Consider the following 19,224-nt stretch of genomic DNA (forward strand, 5'->3'; position numbering starts at 1 on the left):
CGTTCCTGAGGGACTGTTGAGGGAAACCCGGCTGTTTGTAGGAGGGTAAAACCGGCTTCGACAGGTGAGTTCCTGCCGGAACACTGGCCTGGTCTCGGCGTCTGGCTGGCCTCCTTCCTGGCTGGGGCAACTGGGGAAAAGTGATCAGAGTCTGATGAGCCCCGCACCGCCCTCAGAAACGTTCGGATGAGGTAACTTGGTCGCCACAGAAATTTCCGAGCATTTGGGAATAGACGTAGTTGAGAGAGAACTGCCTGGAGGTGAGGGAGTGCCCCTCTTTGGCCTGTCCGGCTCCCTCTCGGGTCCAGAAGAGCTGCTGAAACCTTATCAAAGTTTTTTTGGTTGTTGTTTGTTTGTTTTTTAGATTGTTCCATTTCTGCTGCAGTATTTTATGTAACTCATTTTAATACCTTCGGCCAATTGGTTACAATTGAGCGTCTTTTAAAAGATTTTTTTTTAAGCTTTAAAGAAGAGGCGAGATCTGTTTTCTTTCTTTTTAATTGCTGCCATCCACCAAAAGAGGGCAAGTCAGGTGGAGGTTTGTGCTGACAGAACTCTTCAGTTGTACGGAGTTAGGAAACCCAACAGGCTTGTCTGACACAGCTAACAAATACCGAGTTGCTAATCCTTGTAGCTTTTGCTGGGCATGGGGAGAGGATCACGTTTTTAGATCACTGGATCCCACCTGAAACCCCTTAGTGACTCAATTTAACTTGCTATTTAATTTGCCTAGCATCTGAAAGAAAAGCTTAGCCTTGTTCTATGAGGAACCAAATTTCAGAAAATGGGATGTATGACACTATTTAGATACAACAAGCTCTAAAAAAAATCAGCTTGTACAGCAGAAAAACATGGTGTGATACTGGTTAACGAGGCAATCTGCCTTTCTTTGAGCAATTTCAAGTTCTGGAACATTTCGCTTTACTATTCACTAATACCTTCTAGATTTGTTTTAAAAAACTCAAACTGAATTAAAGTTATGTTTGCTTACTTGTCTTTTTCCTACATTTCTAAAGGCAACGACCAAGGTCTTGTTACCATGTCTTCAAAAAGGAAATCGTCAAAACATAATGCTTCTGGAGTGACCTGCGAAGCGGACTTGGCAAGCAGGTGCTCAGGTAAAATCTCACGGGGAATGGAAACCCATTGGCAGAGGCAGCAGCTGCCGAGCTGGGAGAAGGTCAAAATGACAGTTTTGATAATGCTAATTGTTAATGACACTGTTGAACTTTAAACACTTTTTAAAATCACGATAAAACAACAACGCTAAAAGCAGTGCTGTATCTTTTCTCAGTCCTTCTGTTCTCATGCGTTTGATCGGTGTTTATTGTCTTGAGCTTCGCTGTCTTCAGGTCTACAAATTAATCCCATTTGATTGAAATGGATACCTACAAATCAAGTCAAAAGAACCTCTCTATGTAGCCTGAGGGAAGATAGTTATTTTTGGCTTTGGGTGGATACTGAAGAGACTGGTCTGTTGGGGGAACCACATTAAATTTATGCTTTTCAGTCCAGAGGAAAGTATGTGCTCTAGTGTTGCTCATAATGTGTTTGTGGGTATGGTTATATGGAGGATCCTTGCTATTTTTCTTGCACGGTGTATTTGGTTTCACATGTCTTTTTTTCTCAGAAACAAAGAAGTCACGGATTTCTGATATAGAAAAAGCCCCTGCCTGTTGGGAAGTGGAGAACGAGGGCATCTTTGAGGAGCTCCTTAGAACGTCAGGAATTGTATTGAAAGCTGGCGAGGGACAGAATGAAATAGGTAGGGGTTTAACACTTGCTCTCTCAGCTTGTATCTGAAAACCTGTCAAGGTGAGTGGTACGCAGTAAAGGTGCATTTTACTTGCAGAGCAAGAGTGCTTGAGCCAGCTTGTTCCAAAGTTCAAGAAAACCTTCATCTGTTAGATATCTCTTGAATTGCACTGTTCCTGCCGAATTCAATACATCACCTAACTCATTATAACAGCTTTTTAGGTAAATACATGCTAAGTCAAAAGACTTCTGAAAGATTATTGGAGGTATATGGAATAAGACTAGGCCGCATCTGTGACTACAGTATTGAGTTACGGAGGCAGGAGCTCTGAAAGAGGGAAGCGAACCTGTCGTGTTGCCTTTCAGCCTAGACAAAGCCTTCAGGAATTGGTGTATTAAGGCTTTTTAAAGCTGTTAGCTACTCTCAGCCCAGACTGCAGAAAGCACAAGTGGTGGTACCTCTCTGGCTTTTGCTAATGGCGCTTCTCAGGAGAGCAAATGCAGAAGTATTGGTGGATGGGCTTGAGAGCTTGTGCTTGGTGTAGCTGTTGCCGTGATGTTGTATGGATAAAATGGGTCCAGTTCTTTATTTTCTTCTTAAACGTTCTCCGTAGCTGTAAATCAAATGGCTTTCCAGAAGAAGCTCAGCCACGCCCTGGAGAAGCACCCAACTTACCCAGATGTAAGTAATGAACCGTGCTTTGGCAGGAGCCAGCTTTAAAACTGTTTGCTATGCAGCAAAAGATGCAAATGCAGCTGCCTGTCCCTGCTAGTCCCGTACAGATTCTCTAGTTCTCTCAGTGTTGCTGTTCCAGCCTTTTGGTCCCATTGTCCTTTTGCCACACCTGTCTCTTCTCAGCTGTTGAGTCAGAAGATGACGACCTGCCTGTGCCTCTGTTAAACCAGCCTTGGCCTGCACACTCCAAAATTAGTTTTGCACAATTCCAAGCAAATGTTCTGCCCTTCCACCACCATGCCATGTCAAAGTTGGCAAATATTATTCAATAGGCAAAGACTCTTACGGAGAAAAAAATCTCTTGCTTAACTTTCTAGTGGAAGCTGTGTTTTCTGTTGGCTGGGAGCTGGCAGCAATACAGCTGCCATGGTGTGGTGCTCCTCTTCAGTCAGCAAGCCCAGCGTGAAAGTTCTGTGGGCAGTGATTTGAATCCTGGAAATGATTTTTGGGTGCAGCTCTTGTCACATTAAATGTTGCTGTCTCAGCTGAACAAGGAGAAGGGCAAAGCCCTTTTAAGTCAAAGTAAAATGTAAGACTATTGCTTTGGAGTTATTTTGTAGAACAATTAGCATTTCCTCTTGGAAGTGGTTTAGCCTAGAGTTTGTTTATTATCCAACCTTCCCTCTATCGCAGCTACTGTCTGTCTGCAGTTCCCGGGCTGGCTCCTCCCGGTTCTCATCAGCTGCTCGCAAAGACAGCAGCTGACTGGGACGATGTAGATCACTTCTCTCTGATTTGCAGGTTGTGAAGCAATTTATTAGTGGCTTGGAATCTCACATCAAGGACAGAAGCCAGTTTAAGAACTGTCTCTTGCCGTGCACTCCTGTACGGACTGAGGGGTCAAGGTGAGAGAAAATGTGTTTTGTCTTCACCTTCAGTCAGAGCCAGTCTCTAGTTAAATGTTGTGGAACACTGAGCAGAGTGGTGGGAATGCCGCAACTCTGGCTGATACACAACAAGACTTGTTTCCTGTGCAAAAATGGCTCGTGTAATATGCTGCTATTTAATAACAGTAAGTTTCAAGTGGTAAGCCACAGAATTTACTAGCTGCCTGTGGCGTGTGTTGGGCTCCGTGCCATTTTATGGCAAGAACAAAATACTGGGGAAAAAAAAATTGACAAGACTGGTGAAGGTCATCTGCTTTTGACAGTTTTTCCAGGAGATACAGCTTAACTGCAGACACTTTTGCATTTCCAACTCACACTTGTCTTGTAAAGAGTAAGCTCATTCAGAGCTAAACTGCAGTTTTAAAATTTTTTTTATGGTTGACTGTGGTTACCATTTGTTACCATAAATCTCTGTAATTGGTTTTTAAAAAACTCAGTAATGGAAACAGTTACAGCCTGTTCTCTTAACATGTTTTTATTGCAACTATGGTGAAATCTTTCATCTTGCAGGACTCTGGTGCATTCGTATTGTGAAAGCCTCATTAAACTGCTCCTTGGAATTAAAGTCTTACAGGTACGGGCACTGATTTTGCTCCCTACAGTGATGTTACTGCTTAAGTCAGAGGATGGAGATGAGGCTGCATCTGGAGTAGTGTCCAATTTCTTGTTTCTTTAGGGACACAAAGATGCTTAGTGCACAGAGCGCATGGCGTACAAGAAGAGATAGAGGGAACAGGGTTTATTCAGTCTTAAGAAGAGAAGATTAAGGGAGATTTTGTGGTCTTCCAATATCCAGTTGTGTGGTGCAGAGAAAACAGAGCCAGCCTCTTCTCAAAGGCAAAAAGGGGCAGGATGAGAGCTGACGGCTCAGGTCAGCCACCTGGGAAATTCTGGTAGGACATAACCACTTACACTGTGGTGACTGTTTTCTTTAAGTGCTTGAACAGATTGGCTGAAGAGGTGATGGAAACTCCATTATTGGAGGAATTTGAATAATGGAGGTGTTTAAAAATGGACGAGATGCCAAGCAACCTTCTGGCAAGAAAAAGTTCTGTTAAGTTGCATACAAGGTGCATCAAGACAGATATGGAATTGAAGATGACAGACATCTCACCAAGGCATGGGAAACCTTACAGCAGCTGTAGATTTAAATCCTCTTATAATTAAAATGTTTTAGAAGTTCTTCTTGTCTTTAAATACATTTTTAGAAATGTGTTTGGGCCAGGATTAAAGGGAGGCAGAATTAGACCTGACAAGAGAAACACGAAAGTATGTGGGCACTGCTTTCAAAATTATCTGAAGCTGATGCTTTAGATCCCTGTGTGCTGAAAAACCAACTCACCTGAGTCCAAGGAAGAGCTTCATTTGGCCCAGAGCAATTATACATCCTGCCTGCGTGCTCTGCTTCTATTGGATTATGCTGATAGTTTATACCACTCTCAGCATTTGTGGTTTTCAATTTGCAGGCTGTATGCCTCCTTTCAGGCACTAGGCAAGAGCTTTCTTATACAGGAAGTATTTTTATTGGCCCTTTTGAGTGTTTTATTCACTGTGCATATTTAATCTTTTATGAAGGATGGGTTTTGGTGGCAATGCCACAGTACAAGCAGTAAATCATCATCCTAACACTGTCTTTTTGCTTGTCTTTTAGCCTGCTGTCATAACACTGTTATTGGAAAAAATTCCTGAATTCTTTTTTGACATGTGAGTATAGATTGTCTTCTCTCTGCTTTGAAACAAAATTTCTTCTTTTGGATGATCTCCAGATGTTTGACTTTAACTGTTACTTCAGATTTACCTGAATGAATGTCTGCACTGCTCCTTTTTTCTACATACATGTGTGACACTATCTGTGAGATTCTGGGCACATGAAGCAGAAGACAAATTTATAGAAGCTGAAATACAGACGTACCTCATGTTTTCATTATACTTTTCGTAGCGATGGGCACAAGCTTAGGGAGTATACCAGCAGAGGGACTACAGAGTGTCTCGTTATTTAAAAAAGATGAAAGTGGCTGGCAGATTTTTAGGCGCTGCTAGATGCAAACAGACTTCCTTTTGAAAATGCAGACTATGTTCAAACAAGGAAAACAGAAAAAGCATCTGGTGGGTTTTGAATATAGAACACCACAGCAGAGTGAAAAATCTTGAGGCGCAACTTAGGCAATGTGTGAATGCTTAAGCTCTTTTTTTCCAGTGCCCTGGGTGCTCATCACAAGTCAGTGGAGTGAGTCAAGGGACAGAAGGAAGCTGAGACTGCAGCCGAGATGCCATTTGTGTCCGTGCTGCGCATGGAGCAGGATGCAAATGCTGTTCAGAGGTTGAATGTGAGAAATTGTCTCGGACTGAAATCTTGTTCGAGGAGGATTTAACACAAACAATCACAAGGACCGAATTTTTTTTGCCCCAGATTTCTAAAGGGTCATAAATATAAAAGGGATAAGCTGTTCATTGTGCAGTGAACCCTTTGGCTTAAAAATGAATGTTATTACACTGTCCTGTATCAAACGATAAGAAGACTGAAGTTTTTTCTATGTATTAATGGCCAATTGAAAATGGGAAAAAAAAAAATGTGGTCCGTTTTGCAGTCAAAGGAGGATGGCCCCATGGAGATCTGTGTTGTTCAGCATGTTCGTAAATGAAAAAGGAAATTAAAAATGAGGTAACAATTTCCAGGATATTCTAATCTAAGACTAATTGTGAGGAACAATAGAGGGTTTTTTTCAGTGGACTTCCTACTGGGTTTTGTTTTGTTTAATTACAGGGCAAGAAACAACATTAATTACAGGGAGTCTGTAACCACACCTGCACTGACCAGCAAATTTCTCCCAAATCTGACATGAAAACATAGACCTATCAGACCCTGGCAGGGTTAATGCCAGTTGATGCCTGGACAGAGGATATTGAATTTATTGACTTACTGTAGGAAGGGTAGGGAGAACTTAGTCTACCATACGATGTCACAACAGCCAGCTTATTAATAGCTATGTGCTCACAGATGCGTGCGGCCAGAAGTTACAGAAGAAGGAGGGCGTCTTTGACAGCACAGCTGCATAAACCTTATTTCCTTAAAAAATCAGACTAAAAATAACCCTGATTGTATAAATACAATGTCAAATTCAGTGCTTTCACTGAGGAAAAGTTATTTTGTATGGGTGCTTATTTTTGTTTCTTATTTTTAGTATCAGTTCCATGCTTAGCAGAAGTCAAAGCAGCAAACAGAATATTAGGGAAGGAATTGGGAACAAAATGGAAAAGATCATGTTGCTGTAAATGCATGGTACAATTGCATTTTGAATGTTGCATGCAGTTCTGGTCAGGCTGTCACAAAAATATAATAAAATGGTTTCTATGTGAGTAGGGGAAAATATTTTAAATAGAATTTTGCCTGCCTTCAAAGCATGTGACTGGCAGAGAGATGACAGATGTCTGTAAAAGCAAGAAAGGTTTAGAAAAGGTAACTGAGGAAGGTTTAACCACTGTTTCTAACTATGCAGGACAGCAAACAAAAAAGAAGTACCTTTTCACAGTATGCATAATTGCTCTGTTGAATTCAGTATTGGAGAATGTGAAAGTCAGAAATTACACACTTGTGGTTTTATTTGTTTTCTTTCTTATAAGGCTTGGGGAAATTAGTAGAGGATACATGTACTGCTGGAGAGCAGATATGGTGGACTGGGTGCCAGCTTCTGCCTTGGAGATCTGCTAAAGTGCTTGCTGTTGGAACCTGAGTGGAAACTGTCAAAAAGATTGCTCTGTGAATGCTCTGTTACCCGCTTATCCAAAAGCTAAAATCTGTAGGGTTGTTAATAATATTTTCATAATACAGTTCTTATAGTTGATTAATTTGAATTGCATCTCATGGTCTTGCTGACTAGCAGCAAAGCTTTTGAGTGTCTGTCTGTAGGTCTGACAAAGCCATGTTTCACTTTTTCCGCTGTTCTAGCGTGGGCACTTTTGGAACAAATTTTCCCCAGCTCATCATCAATCAGTTTAAATGGCTTGACAGTCGTCTGGACAGCCAGGTACGTCACCTGTATGTTTTTTTCAGTCAGCTTTGGAATGCCTCTCAGGTGGGATGAGGTCAATTGTTATGCTAATGAGAACTAATATTTTCATGTTCACATGCTGAAGGACAGATTTAATTCTTTCTCGTTTATTGTGATTGCCTTCAGTGACTTTTGAACAACCCCTTTCATTATTTTTCTTTTTCTCTTCCTCTAAGTCTCCTTTTTCATAAAATCGTCTCTGTATGTATGTAGCCACATGGGTGATGCTATTTTAAAGCTGTTGCTGGCAGGAAGTTACAATCCCCTCTTGTTTAATTTTAACAGAGATATTGAATACTTGCGGACATCTGGGGATGAATTCTCTGTTCCTGCTTTGGTGGATCTTTTCCTTTTTTTCCTAAGGCTGTCAGTCTCTGTGGGTTACTTTATGTTAGAGGGCTGTTATTAGAAGAGTCCCAGAACTAACTGAATCAAGAAGTGTCGCTAAACACTGAGACGATTGCAGCTGGGTTTCCCAGTTTCCTTTGCTCACCAACATAAGTACATCCTACCTGTAAGATACCACTGTTCCATGAAGTCTATGCTGTGATTCACAATTTCACCAGGACAATGAGTTAAGGACAGTTGACATAAACCCAGACAGATGACTTCTGAGTGACCTTACGTGTGTAATGTCATTGCCACGGCTATCAACCGCTTGCTCACGGTGAGCCGTGTAGGTTTTACAAGTGTTCCTCTTGTCTGCAGGATCTTGTCAAGAGGTTAATGCAGATGGTTGGTGTCTCTCCCGTACCAATCCAGCATGATATTATCATCAGTTTACCGGAGATCCTGGAGGATTCCCAGCAAAGTGAGGTTGCCAGAGAGCTCAGGTACAAATGACTCTGTTTTGAGGGGTTTTTTGGTTTTGTTTTTTTTTTTTTTCCCCTCCTTGCACTTCACAGACGTCACGTGTTGCTGCATGCTGCACCAGGAGTGACTGAAGTAGTAGGACACCAGTCTGTTTCTGTTAACAGTAACATTCAGGCACAGCTAGCACTGGCTTAGGACACTTCAGTTTCTGTTACGCTCTTAAAAAGAGGTCTAAATGCTTCTAAAGTGCTTTTATCAAAAAAAATATTGAACTCTTGACTACCTGGGTATGGCACAGCTAGAATCCAGTTAAGTACTTGTTAGTTTTGCTGCATCAGTCTGTGGCCAGTCACTTGGATATCACTACGACAGCTTTTGATTTGGCTTGGAATCCGCTACAGAAAGCGTCAACACTATTTTACTCTGTTGTGGAGTTTTTTTAGTTATAAAATGTGTGTGTGAAGCATAACTTTCTGGCTATTTTGTATACACTTCTCAAGTGTATTTACTGAGCCAAAGAACAGGGGAATCTAATGCCAATAGCTGCCCTCCTGGAGAGCGCTACTTTAAGCGAACCCTTACACCTATCTTTTTTTGTGGTGTATTCATTTTGCACCATATTTTTTTCAGTAGTCTTAAACTGTATTTAATTGTACACATCAATGTTTCTTATTACACAGATCACTTACATTTATGCCTGTGCTAATTATCTTTTCACACACACCCGTCGTCATTATTTCAGCCTACCCCTGCAAGTGGTGCACCCTATTCTCCTAGTTTTGTGCTTCCATTCTCAGTTTTGTGCTTCCATTCTCCTAGATCAAAAAGCCCTGCACAATTACTTTTTTTTTTAATGCTAGTCAAATTCCTCAGACTTCAGTTTTATCAGCAAAGTATGTTTATTTCCATATTCTTAATAGCCTCTACCCATTTCTTATGTGTAAAAGGACTCATTGCTTGTTGTAATGAATTAGGGAACATAAACAGAATTACCAGGAAGCTGAAAATGATGTATTTTTCAGCTAATGCAGTTCAAGTAGAACTTCTTGCTAGAGAAACTTCCATGGCAGCCAAGAATGATTAGATGAATTTTGGGGAAGTCCACGAGGCTGTTAAACGCAGCTGCCATCCTTTGATCAAGAAGATGCCAAACCACAGTTTGCTGGAAGCCAGATTGGTTTATACAGGAAGCATTTGTAAATACTTGTCCAATTCTTACTTTGTTTGTTCCCTACTGACCGATACTGGGAAAAGGAGACTGAATGAAACAGGTATCTGCTTGGGCCCATTGTGTCTGCAATTATTAGAGCAAAATACTGTGACAAGGGGAGAGGTCACACACAAGACAGATTCATTCACTGGTGTTTGTAGCAATCTCAATTACGCCTTGCTGATGGTGTGTCCGTGGGACAAAAGGGTGACTAGAAGGTTTCAGGCCCAAGTGATGTGTTAACTCATATACCAGCAATGGTTAACTCATGTACCGGCAATGTTGCTACTTTTTCTGTTTATGGTTATCCCACCCTATTTCCAGTTTTCAAGTTCTTGCTCAAGGTTGGTACCAGGTCTTTTCCCGTGCTCTCTGTTTTCACAAGATTAGAAAAAGGTAGATTTGTCATATCTGTTTCTAATCAGCAACCACAGATTCATAGTTCAATGTGTTCAAAGAAGAGTCATAATTTAGGGAACAAGTTTTCTGTGACGCCATGTTGTCGATTTCAGAGGTTTTTTTGCAGTGACCACAAAAAACTCCTGGAATCATACGATTTCCTAAAGATTCGTTCATGGTTCTATTAAGAGGATTATTTATCTGCTTTTTCTGGCATATCAGCTGCTTACTAAAACAGGGCAGACGGCTAACGGTTCCAGTCCTGGATGCCCTTTCTCGCCTGGATCTTGACGCAGCCCTTCTGGTGGAGGTAAGAGCTTTTACTGAGCAGCTGAGCAGAACCCAGCCCCTGTGTAGCAACACGAGAGCTAGAGCTGTTTGGTCATTCAAAGTATTTGGCTAAACCTGACTCTTACAGGTCTTCACGAGTCCTGAGCTAGCTGAAATTGGAAAGGAGTCAGAGAAGCTAAAACTGATTTGGAAACATTTATGAGGGGTTTCAGTGGGGAGCAGAGAGGTTTCCTGGCTGTTGTGCTCAGAAATTTCATACAGTTCTCTTAGCGAATACAAAAGCACTTTGTCCTGCTGCAGGAAATGTTTGCTGCCCATCTTAAACCTGCTTATTGTTGTTATTTCTTTTTTTGAAGTAGAGTGAACAGACTAGACACCTATATTCTAAGAAAAGGCAGGCCGGTGATTAAATAATCATATGGTCATAGTTTTTGTCTGCAGAATAATGAATGTACAGGAGATTAAATCATGTACCTTGGGTTTTCTGCATGTGCTGGATGCTTCTTGAGTCAGGCTTCTTACGAATAGAACAAGATTGGTTCATTTAAGTGCATTAAATATTGTTTTACATAATCCCCAAGGGCTGAATACTAGGTCACATGTTTTTGTGCTTTTACCTTCCTAAAGCCATTTAAAAAATGATGGAGCCAAGCTTTTCCCGGCAGTGCCAAGTGAAATGCTAAGGGACAATGACCACAAGTGACAATCTGGGAGGTCCAGGTTGGACATTTGGAAAAATGAGTTAGAGTCTGCAGCACTGACATAAATTATCAGAGAGGTGACAGAGGTTGGGAGTTTCCTCCATCCTTGGGTCTCTTCAAGACTCAGCAAAGCCAAGGCCCGTCTGATCTAGCACTGACAATATTCCTGCTCTGAGCACAAAGCTGGGCTATAAGCCTTCAAAGCTTCCTTCCCGGTAACGTGGCTGTGTTCCTGCAAACCGTAGTCCTGCAGTTGACCCTGTGTTGCTTTCTCCTCAGGTGCGCCAGTCTGCCATGAGCATCGTGCCCTCTGTAAAACTGGAAGATTTGCCTGTTGTAGTAAAGTTCATCCTCCATAGTGTCAAGGCAGCAGATGCAGTAGAGGTACAGTGTTTTTTCTGTACTGAAGACCAGTAAGCTGTCTAATCCAGTGTCTGTTTTAACGGAAGGCAGATGTTTCACACATGAAAATGTGTACTTTAATGTTTTCAAGTAAAATTTTTTGATGTTGCCAAGGTTCAAAGCACATGTAGAAACTATGTTTGTCCTTGCCATGGATTTTAGTTCTGCTTTCAGGCATGAGAATTGAAACCTCCTTTCTGCTGGCTATTGCAGATTTTTCTTATTTGTTCTTAGAATAAATTTTTTTTTGAGTGTAAACATCTTAAAGAACTGAAAGCAGTCAAGTTGTCTTGAGTTAAACTGTCAGACTGGAAAGCTGTGGTTAGGTGTCAACTTTAAGCCTTTAAATTTTATGTAAGAATTTAGCATTGTACAGACCTTTTAAAGGTTTTAAATTTTGGAAATATCCAACAGACCCGCGACTGCAACTTGCTAATTCTGTTCTTGTTTTCCCCACTGAGTTCTGTTCTAAATCATGGTTTGGAAACATCCCTAGAAGGGTGATCCTCCTGGTGGAGAACTGTTTCCGTTCTAAGATGTAAACTTCCTCAGTTTTTGAAGTTGCTTTGTCTAAGGAAACTTACTCAGAATATTTTTAAAATGAACCTGATGTGTTTTGTTGATCCAGCATTCCTGATTAATTGAACATGTGCTTTTTTTCTTTTTCATAATTTGGAGAAAGCCTCAGCTTAGGCCAGATGTGGATTGTGATCTGCCCAAATCTTTCAGGGAGACCGCTGTGCAACCAGCCTGCATATAACATGCAACCCAGTCTGTGCTGCTGCACTACAGTTTGACAGCAGATAAATTGATAAATTCATGTGCCCTGCAATTCCTGTGGCTGTCCTATATCTTGCTCTGCTGCCAAACAGCAAAACTAGTTCACAGCAGCATACAGTAGGTGTAGGTAGGAATTTCATGGAGTAACTCTTAAGAAATCCTCTTCAGCTTTCTGCATGCGTGTGCATGACAGCTCGTTTACTTGCTAAGTAGACCAAAAAAAAAAAAAGATTTGAGCATGGTCAAATGCTTTTAGGTCTTTACAAATACATGAGGTTTTTATTCATGGTTTTAAGTTTATTGTATGATATTGTATTTGCTTTTCCTCAGCCTTTTTTTTCCTCATATGTCACAGTGATTTGTGCCGGGATTTGTGTTTTACAGGTGATTTCTGATCTTCGCAAGAACTTGGATCTGTCGTCATGTGTTCTGCCCCTGCACGTCCTGGGTTCCCAGAAGAAGCTTAAAAGCCAAGTCAAGGCCAGGTACTTGAGCTGATTTACATGATTCCCCAAGGGAAAGATGGGATAGGAGAGCTTCAGCTCTTCTTTATCTGGTCTCTCTGGCACACATAGTTACATACATGAGCCTAATTTATCCCAAGTGGAGGTGCTGACATCCTTATTCCTTCCCGCTTGGTGCTACTATAACACATTTGCCAATCCTTGTGGAGCCATGCATGTAGTTCCTTCTGAGCCATTGGCATGCCTGTCTGCAGCGGGGTACGCAGCTCCCTTTGTAATAATGTGGCTGCTAGTTCATCTGGTTTAAGTTCCCTCCGGTATGTCTTCGGTTGATTCTGCAACCTCTGCTTCCACCCTCGTCTGAAACTCCCTCTCCTTGCCAGAGCAGTCTCTCCCTCTAGAGAAGGGCTGTGACTGCTAGACTGCCTTTTTCTTTTATGACAGTATTTCCAGTGACTGAGTCTCCTCCTTTCTCATCATTTACAGTTCTTCTGCGAGCCAAATAACCACCAGCCAGAATTGTGTGAAGCTACTTTTTGATGTGATCAAGTCAGCTGTGAGATTTCAGAACGATGTCTCTGAAGCTTGGATTACAGTAAGATGCTTCTGTCCTTGTATCCTTGTTTAATTGGACTCCTAGGTTAAGCCTGAGCCTTTCTTGTAATCACATGGTATCAAAAGACAAGAGTTAGCCCTTCATTTTGCTGATACAGATTTCATTCTGTGTTCCAAATTAGCAGCAAGTCTGTTTTCTTCCTCAGTTACCGATTTCACAGCGCTTACAAGATGGCCCCTGGGCTCCACTATACAGACCCCAGATCTGGAAGTGCAGGATAAATGTGATTCTACACATGTATGAGAGAGTTTTGGAAAAAATAGTCTTTTCTTTCCTACCTGAAAGAGAGGAGAATTGCATACTTATATGCTGAGACTGAGCTGTGTGGAGCCTTAAGGTGCTTCAAAATGTCCAGCAAGAAATTAATATTGGCTGATGTTGGGCTGAATTTAGTTTTAAGTTGCATTTCGGTGTAAACCATGAGACTGTTTCATGTTCCCAGCCTTTCGTTGCTCAGTATCTTAGTTCCTTTTTCAAGCCTGATATTCGAGAACGTCTTTTTCAAACTGAATTTTCATGCTGGATTTTTGGGTGCCTTCTGGATTCTCTGCTGCTGGCAAGACCCAGTTTGCCAGCTTTGATGGCTGTACTGTTGTAGAGGAGAGAAATCTTGTGAGCGGTATTTCTTTTGGCGTCTGCCTTCTTTTTGATTTGGCTTTGGAATGCAGTATCATACTCTAGCACAACAACTTTCTTGTTTGTTTTTTTTTTTCCTCTCAGGCTATTGAAAACAGCACATCTGCATCTGACCATAAGGTAATACTTCCGACTCGACACTTGTCTCTGGGAATGTCCGCTTCTGATGGTGTTTTCAAGGGCTTTCTTTGCCTTTATAGATTAAGAGATTTTTCTAATTTGACCAGAAACTGCCAGTGATGTTACATGAGTGGTTCTTTTGGTATTTGACTTGTTCCCAGTATAATAACCATCGATTTTCTTTGGAAGTCTTAGTTCATCCCTTCTAAATGTGAAGGCATTGAGTTATCCTGCTTTAATTTTGTCCTTTTGGACAGATGAGACTTTTTTCTACAATTGTGGCTGTCGAGGCTGTTTGAGCTCTTGCTTTTCTTCTCGGTTTTGATTTCAAAGTGTGTAGCTGTCTGTAGTGCTTAATACCTTTTCAGCACGATGAGTGACGATTATTTCCTCAAAAAGGTTCTAGATCTGATAATTTTGCTGCTAATCCACTCTACAAACACCAAGAACAGGAAGCAAACTGAGAAAGTACTGAGGAGCAAAATTCGACTGGGCTGCATTCCAGAACAGCTGATGCAGAACGCCTTCCAAAACCATTCAACGGTCAGTGCTGATTCTGCTTCAGGACTCCCTCTTCTCTTTCATCTCTCAAAGGTCTTGTCAGATGATGGCTTAACCTCGTACTGTATGATTTATACTATTCCAGTTATGTACACCTATTTGCTTTTAATTTTTGGTCCCAGATCAATCTCTCAAGGCGCACTTCCTCTGTTTTAACTGTCACATGGGGATTTTTAGAGATGGGATTTCCTCAGAACTAGATGGACTTTTTATTTTTGATGCAAAACATCTCAGCCTAAGAGATGTATTCCAGTCCAAGATCTCCACCGTGTGTTCCAGACATGCTGTTGTCTCCCACAGTATTTTTAGAAATTCATATGATTACACTCGCTATTCTTCAAATGCCATGTTTTCTACGTCTAAAAATATATATTGGGCGTATGTTTGTAATGTAATGTAAATTACCATTTACTATGAGGAAACTGAAAAGATCACAGAATCACAGAAAGTTCGGGGTTGGAAGGGACCTCTGAAGATCATCTAGTCCACCCTTCATCCCAGCACACCTAACCACTACACCATAGCCTCAAGTGCTAGATCTACTTTTTTTTAAACACCTCCAGGGTTGGTGACTCCACCACCTCCCTGGGCAGCCTGTTCCAGTGCCTCACCACTCATTCAGTAAAGAACTTCCCCCGAATATCCAATCTAAACTTACTCTGACGCAACTTGAGGCCATTTCCCCTTGTCCTGTCATTAGTAATTAGAGAGAAGAGACCAGCACCAGCCTCACTACAGCCTCCTTTTAGGTAGTTGTAGAGGGCAATAAGGTCTCCTCTCAGCCTCCTCTTCTCCAGACTAAACAAACCCAGTTCTCTCAGCCGCTCTTCATAGGGCAGGTTCGCCAGACCTCTCACAAGCCTTGTTGCCCTTCTCTGCACCTGCTCCAGCACCTCGATGTCCTTCTTGTACTGTGGTGACCAAAACTGGACACAGTACTCGAGGTGCGGTCTCACAAGTGCCGAGTACAGGGGCACGATCACCTCCCTCCTCCTGCTGGTCACACTGTTCCTGATCCAGGCCAGGATGCCGTTGGCCTTCTTGGCCACCTGGGCAAGATCAGTGAAAAAATGACACAGTGCTGCTTGTTGGAGGTAGAGGGCAGATGAGAAACATAGTTGTGAATTTAAAATTAATTAATTGAGATATAATAATACCTTAAGGAGGCACATTTTATTCTGAGTATAAGTGGGTTTAATCCAGTTTTGGTTTAGCTCCCTTCCAGGATAAGTTTAGGTAAAGTAATTTAGGCTACTTTACATCTGAATAAGAGCTTGTTGTTCAAAGAAGCTCTGTAAGATTAAGATAACTTAGAATTTTCTGAGGATCTTGATGTAGTGCAGTCCTTCTGTTAAAGTAAGGCCAAGAGTGTGTCAGTCCTGGAATTTATATTTAGCGGTACACTGCTGTGACTTCTCTGGTACAGCCCATAAGGGATATGCTGTTGTGTGCAGCCATGCACGTTGGCTTCTTAACCAATCTGTAAATCCGTTGTGTGGAGACGGTTGGAGAAACCCGTTCTGGTGTGTCTTACCTGCTCTTGTTGCCTGTTTGAGCGAGAGACGACATTCAGAGAAGGCAGGAAAGCACCTTCTAAACTAGACAAAGCTTTTGGGATGAGCTGTAGCACCTCATTAATTACAGAGCTTGAGTGTGTTGAAAACAAACAGCAGTAATCTCCTCTTTCACCATGTCTGTGTTTCAGGTTATCAAAGACTTCTTCCCTTCAATCCTAGCACTTGCTCAGACGTTTCTGCGCTCTGCGCACCCAGCCATAGTCTCCTTTGGCAGCTGCATGTACAAACAAGCTTTTGCAGCCTTTGACTCCTACTGCCAGCAGGTACAGTGTGATGGATGGCACCTGCTCTGTGTTTGCACGTTGTTCTAGAATGTGTGTCATGTTCCTTTGGGGGAAAGGGTTTCAGGCAGTTGGAAGCCTTTGGCGAGCCATCTGTGTTGTAGAGTAGGCCAAGCAGAAGATGGGGAACAGTCACGGCAAGCGACTCAAGCACAGGAACTGCAGGAAGGAGCAGGGAGCAGGCAGGCCTCAGAAGGGACAGAACAAAAAGTATTTAGGGAGCAGAGGGGACTGCTGGAGTTGCTGCTATTCAGAAAGCAAACAAACGGGCTGAGATCTAGCCAGTCTGAGCATGGTGCAGTGTTCTGTGTGCCTAAGAAAGTAGTGTCAGTAGTGTTAGCAAGCAAGCAGGAAAAATTTGCTGAAGAGCTGATTTATGGAATTGTGGGAGCTTTTAGAACTGAGGAAAATTCAGGCTCAAGGAGAAAGTCAGTGTTGTGGATATCGGAAATTAAAGAGGAAACTGAAAAGGTACTTATAATATGGTTGAGATTCCAGATGATTATCTGTGCTTGAACAACATATTCTATATGAACAGAACAGAGCAGACATTTTTCTGTTGATATGTCACTGTGGTTTCTCTGGTGTTTTTTTCTTCAGGAGGTTGTGACTGCTTTGGTGACTCACGTGTGCAGCGGAAGCGAGACGGAATTGGACATTTCTCTGGATGTGCTCACTGATTTAGTGAGGCTGCACACATCCCTACTCATGCGCTACGCCACCTTCGTGAAGGTATGAATATTTCTGGGGATGTGCTACAGTTCGGGACTCTTAGACCACTTCGCCTCAGATTCAGAGTAGGTCAGTACTTTTCAGAAGTAGAGGCGCTGGAACAACTCGTACGTGTGAAATGCTCTCTCTGCAGAAATGCAGTAGTCAGAAGGGAAAAGTATCTGCTGTGAAAGCATGAGCTGTATGATAGGACTGCCACGATTAAGGCCAGAGCATTTATGTTTATTTAATTTGAATGTAGCTTTTTTCCTGCATATGCAAGAAAGGTAAAGTTAATTATCTTCCCAGAGGTTGACAACTGATGTATTTTTGGGAATATGGAAAGGGAGTCTTGATACATCTGAGCTAGACTGTGGCTTCTCTCTTGCAGACCATTTTAGACTTTACACGGAAACTGAATCCGTGCCAGATCCGGAAGCTTTTCTACATTCTCAGCACACTAGCGTTCAGCCAGAGGCAAGAAGAAAGCTATATTCAGGTAAGCAGAGACACAAGAGAAAGGAGTTCAGGCTGTGCCTTGGTCCTAGGATACCCTAGGATAACTTCCAGAGTTTGTTGTGCAAATAATGACCTCATCTATGGACAGTGGTTGATGTCAGGATGTCCTTCAGCTTAAATTCTCAAGTGGCTGCGAGCCAGCTTCAGGCTCTAGACGTTCCACCCTATATAGCAAGGGCTCATCACAAGTGGCTGTGTACCTTGCATCTCTCCCAGAAAGGTCCTCTTCTCTTGCACATTTAAGAAACGTAAATTTGTTAGAAATATTGGTGGAAGAGGACTGATGGCACCTACAACTGATCGATTTAAGGGATCAGGCAGGACGTATCCTTTTGTCAGAGACATTGTTCTGGATCTCTTGGTTGCATTAGCATTCCTCTGCCAGCTTCATGCTCTCTGTGTCAGAGACCTCTTAGTCTGTCATTAGTGGTTCCAGACTTTCAGAAATCTTCAGAACTGCTTCTGCCCATTTTGAGAACGGCAGTCGATCAACTGCTGGGCTCAGCTGTTGAAACAGAGCATGCTGCGTGGAGACCTGCCGGGGGCTTACGGAGCTGCTGCAAAGAAACCTTTACAGTTGTACGGGGCACGCTTGTCCCCAGCCAGGGTACAAGGGAGGCAGCATGAGCAACGTCTTAATCCTAGGTGTCTGCTCTGCTGTTATCTACAGCTCTCTTTGGACCCTCACCAAAAACTGCTCCATCCCTCAGCCTCCTGAAGCTGACAGTGTTTTGGAGGGCAGCTCTGCAGTTGCTATTATTTGTAGACGAAATCTGGACCAATTACATGTTCTGTGTAGTAATCAGAGCAAAGTCGAAGTGAGTCGCTTTTAATCCTGTTTGCAGCCTTACCTAGAGTCCTGACCACTATTTTCATAAAAAAAAGAAACTGCAGAATGTGCATTCCTTTGGCAAAGGCGTAATCCCAATAAACCACCCCCCTGCAGCCTTTGGAGGTGATGTTAAGTGAAGATGCTGATAGAATTGTGAGTGATGCACACAAGTACCTCTGTGGTGATGCAATCCGTGTTTCTCTTTTTAGGATGATATGTACATGGTGATCAGGAAATGGCTCTCCAGCACAGTTCCCAACCACAGACAAATGGCAGTTATTGCTGCTGTTACCATGATAGGCAGCGTGGCATTAAAAAGGTAAGAGAGACTGTAACAAAGATGAATTTAATATCTTTTCAGTTTGGACCAAACCTGGAGTGGAACAAAAAAAGGCAAGTAAAAGTGCTCACAGATGATCTTAGCAGGTGGAGCATGTTCTGTGCCTCAGAAAAATGAGTAAATCCTCAGGGAATCAGTTTGTTTGGCCTGGAGAGAAATTTCTTCCCACTCAACCCTGACCCAAATGCATGGGGAAAATCTGTCTTGTGGCGCTTAAGAAATGCTTTCTCGTTGGGTCATTGTGTTCCTTACTGGCATCTTGTCTGATTTCCTCAGAAAAAGATTGGAGACTACAGACTTGAAAGCCAAATTATCAGAGGAAAAAGTACCTTTCTGAACCCTGCAGCAGGAAAGGAATTTTGAGTAGTTGTCTTAATGTACAACTACAGATATTAGGCTTATGGTAAGGTGAGGCTCCATGGCTTTTAGAAGAGGTGTTAACTCTCTGAACTTAAGTTCAGAGAGGAAAAAAAGCATATTCTTGAAGAAGGCATTGAGTTTTGACCCAAAGGTCTCAAACAGCAGCAGGTCTTTTTCTGGTAGT

General features: G+C 42.2%; 1 protein-coding gene across 1 annotated transcript in view; it reads left to right on the forward strand.

Moving 5' to 3' along the window:
• Positions 1 to 1,039: 1,039 nt before the first annotated feature.
• FANCD2 (Fanconi anemia, complementation group D2) overlaps positions 1,040 to 19,224 on the forward strand; it is a gene marked incomplete at its 3' end in the record, with an annotated part of 38,832 nt that continues 20,647 nt past the window's right edge. The window contains exons 1-18 of the mRNA XM_009878264.1: positions 1,040 to 1,118; positions 1,631 to 1,765; positions 2,370 to 2,437; positions 3,233 to 3,336; positions 3,889 to 3,952; positions 5,030 to 5,082; positions 7,325 to 7,403; positions 8,136 to 8,260; positions 10,072 to 10,159; positions 11,121 to 11,225; positions 12,408 to 12,508; positions 12,974 to 13,082; positions 13,824 to 13,859; positions 14,259 to 14,402; positions 16,126 to 16,260; positions 16,879 to 17,010; positions 17,381 to 17,488; positions 18,550 to 18,659. Coding sequence (XP_009876566.1) covers positions 1,040 to 1,118; positions 1,631 to 1,765; positions 2,370 to 2,437; positions 3,233 to 3,336; positions 3,889 to 3,952; positions 5,030 to 5,082; positions 7,325 to 7,403; positions 8,136 to 8,260; positions 10,072 to 10,159; positions 11,121 to 11,225; positions 12,408 to 12,508; positions 12,974 to 13,082; positions 13,824 to 13,859; positions 14,259 to 14,402; positions 16,126 to 16,260; positions 16,879 to 17,010; positions 17,381 to 17,488; positions 18,550 to 18,659 — 1,775 coding nt within the window. The remainder of the gene's footprint in view (positions 1,119 to 1,630; positions 1,766 to 2,369; positions 2,438 to 3,232; positions 3,337 to 3,888; positions 3,953 to 5,029; positions 5,083 to 7,324; positions 7,404 to 8,135; positions 8,261 to 10,071; positions 10,160 to 11,120; positions 11,226 to 12,407; positions 12,509 to 12,973; positions 13,083 to 13,823; positions 13,860 to 14,258; positions 14,403 to 16,125; positions 16,261 to 16,878; positions 17,011 to 17,380; positions 17,489 to 18,549; positions 18,660 to 19,224) is intronic.

Source organism: Apaloderma vittatum, unplaced genomic scaffold, assembly GCF_000703405.1.
Source record: "Apaloderma vittatum isolate BGI_N311 unplaced genomic scaffold, ASM70340v1 scaffold40011, whole genome shotgun sequence".
In the NCBI taxonomy this organism is placed as follows: Eukaryota; Metazoa; Chordata; class Aves; order Trogoniformes; family Trogonidae; genus Apaloderma; species Apaloderma vittatum.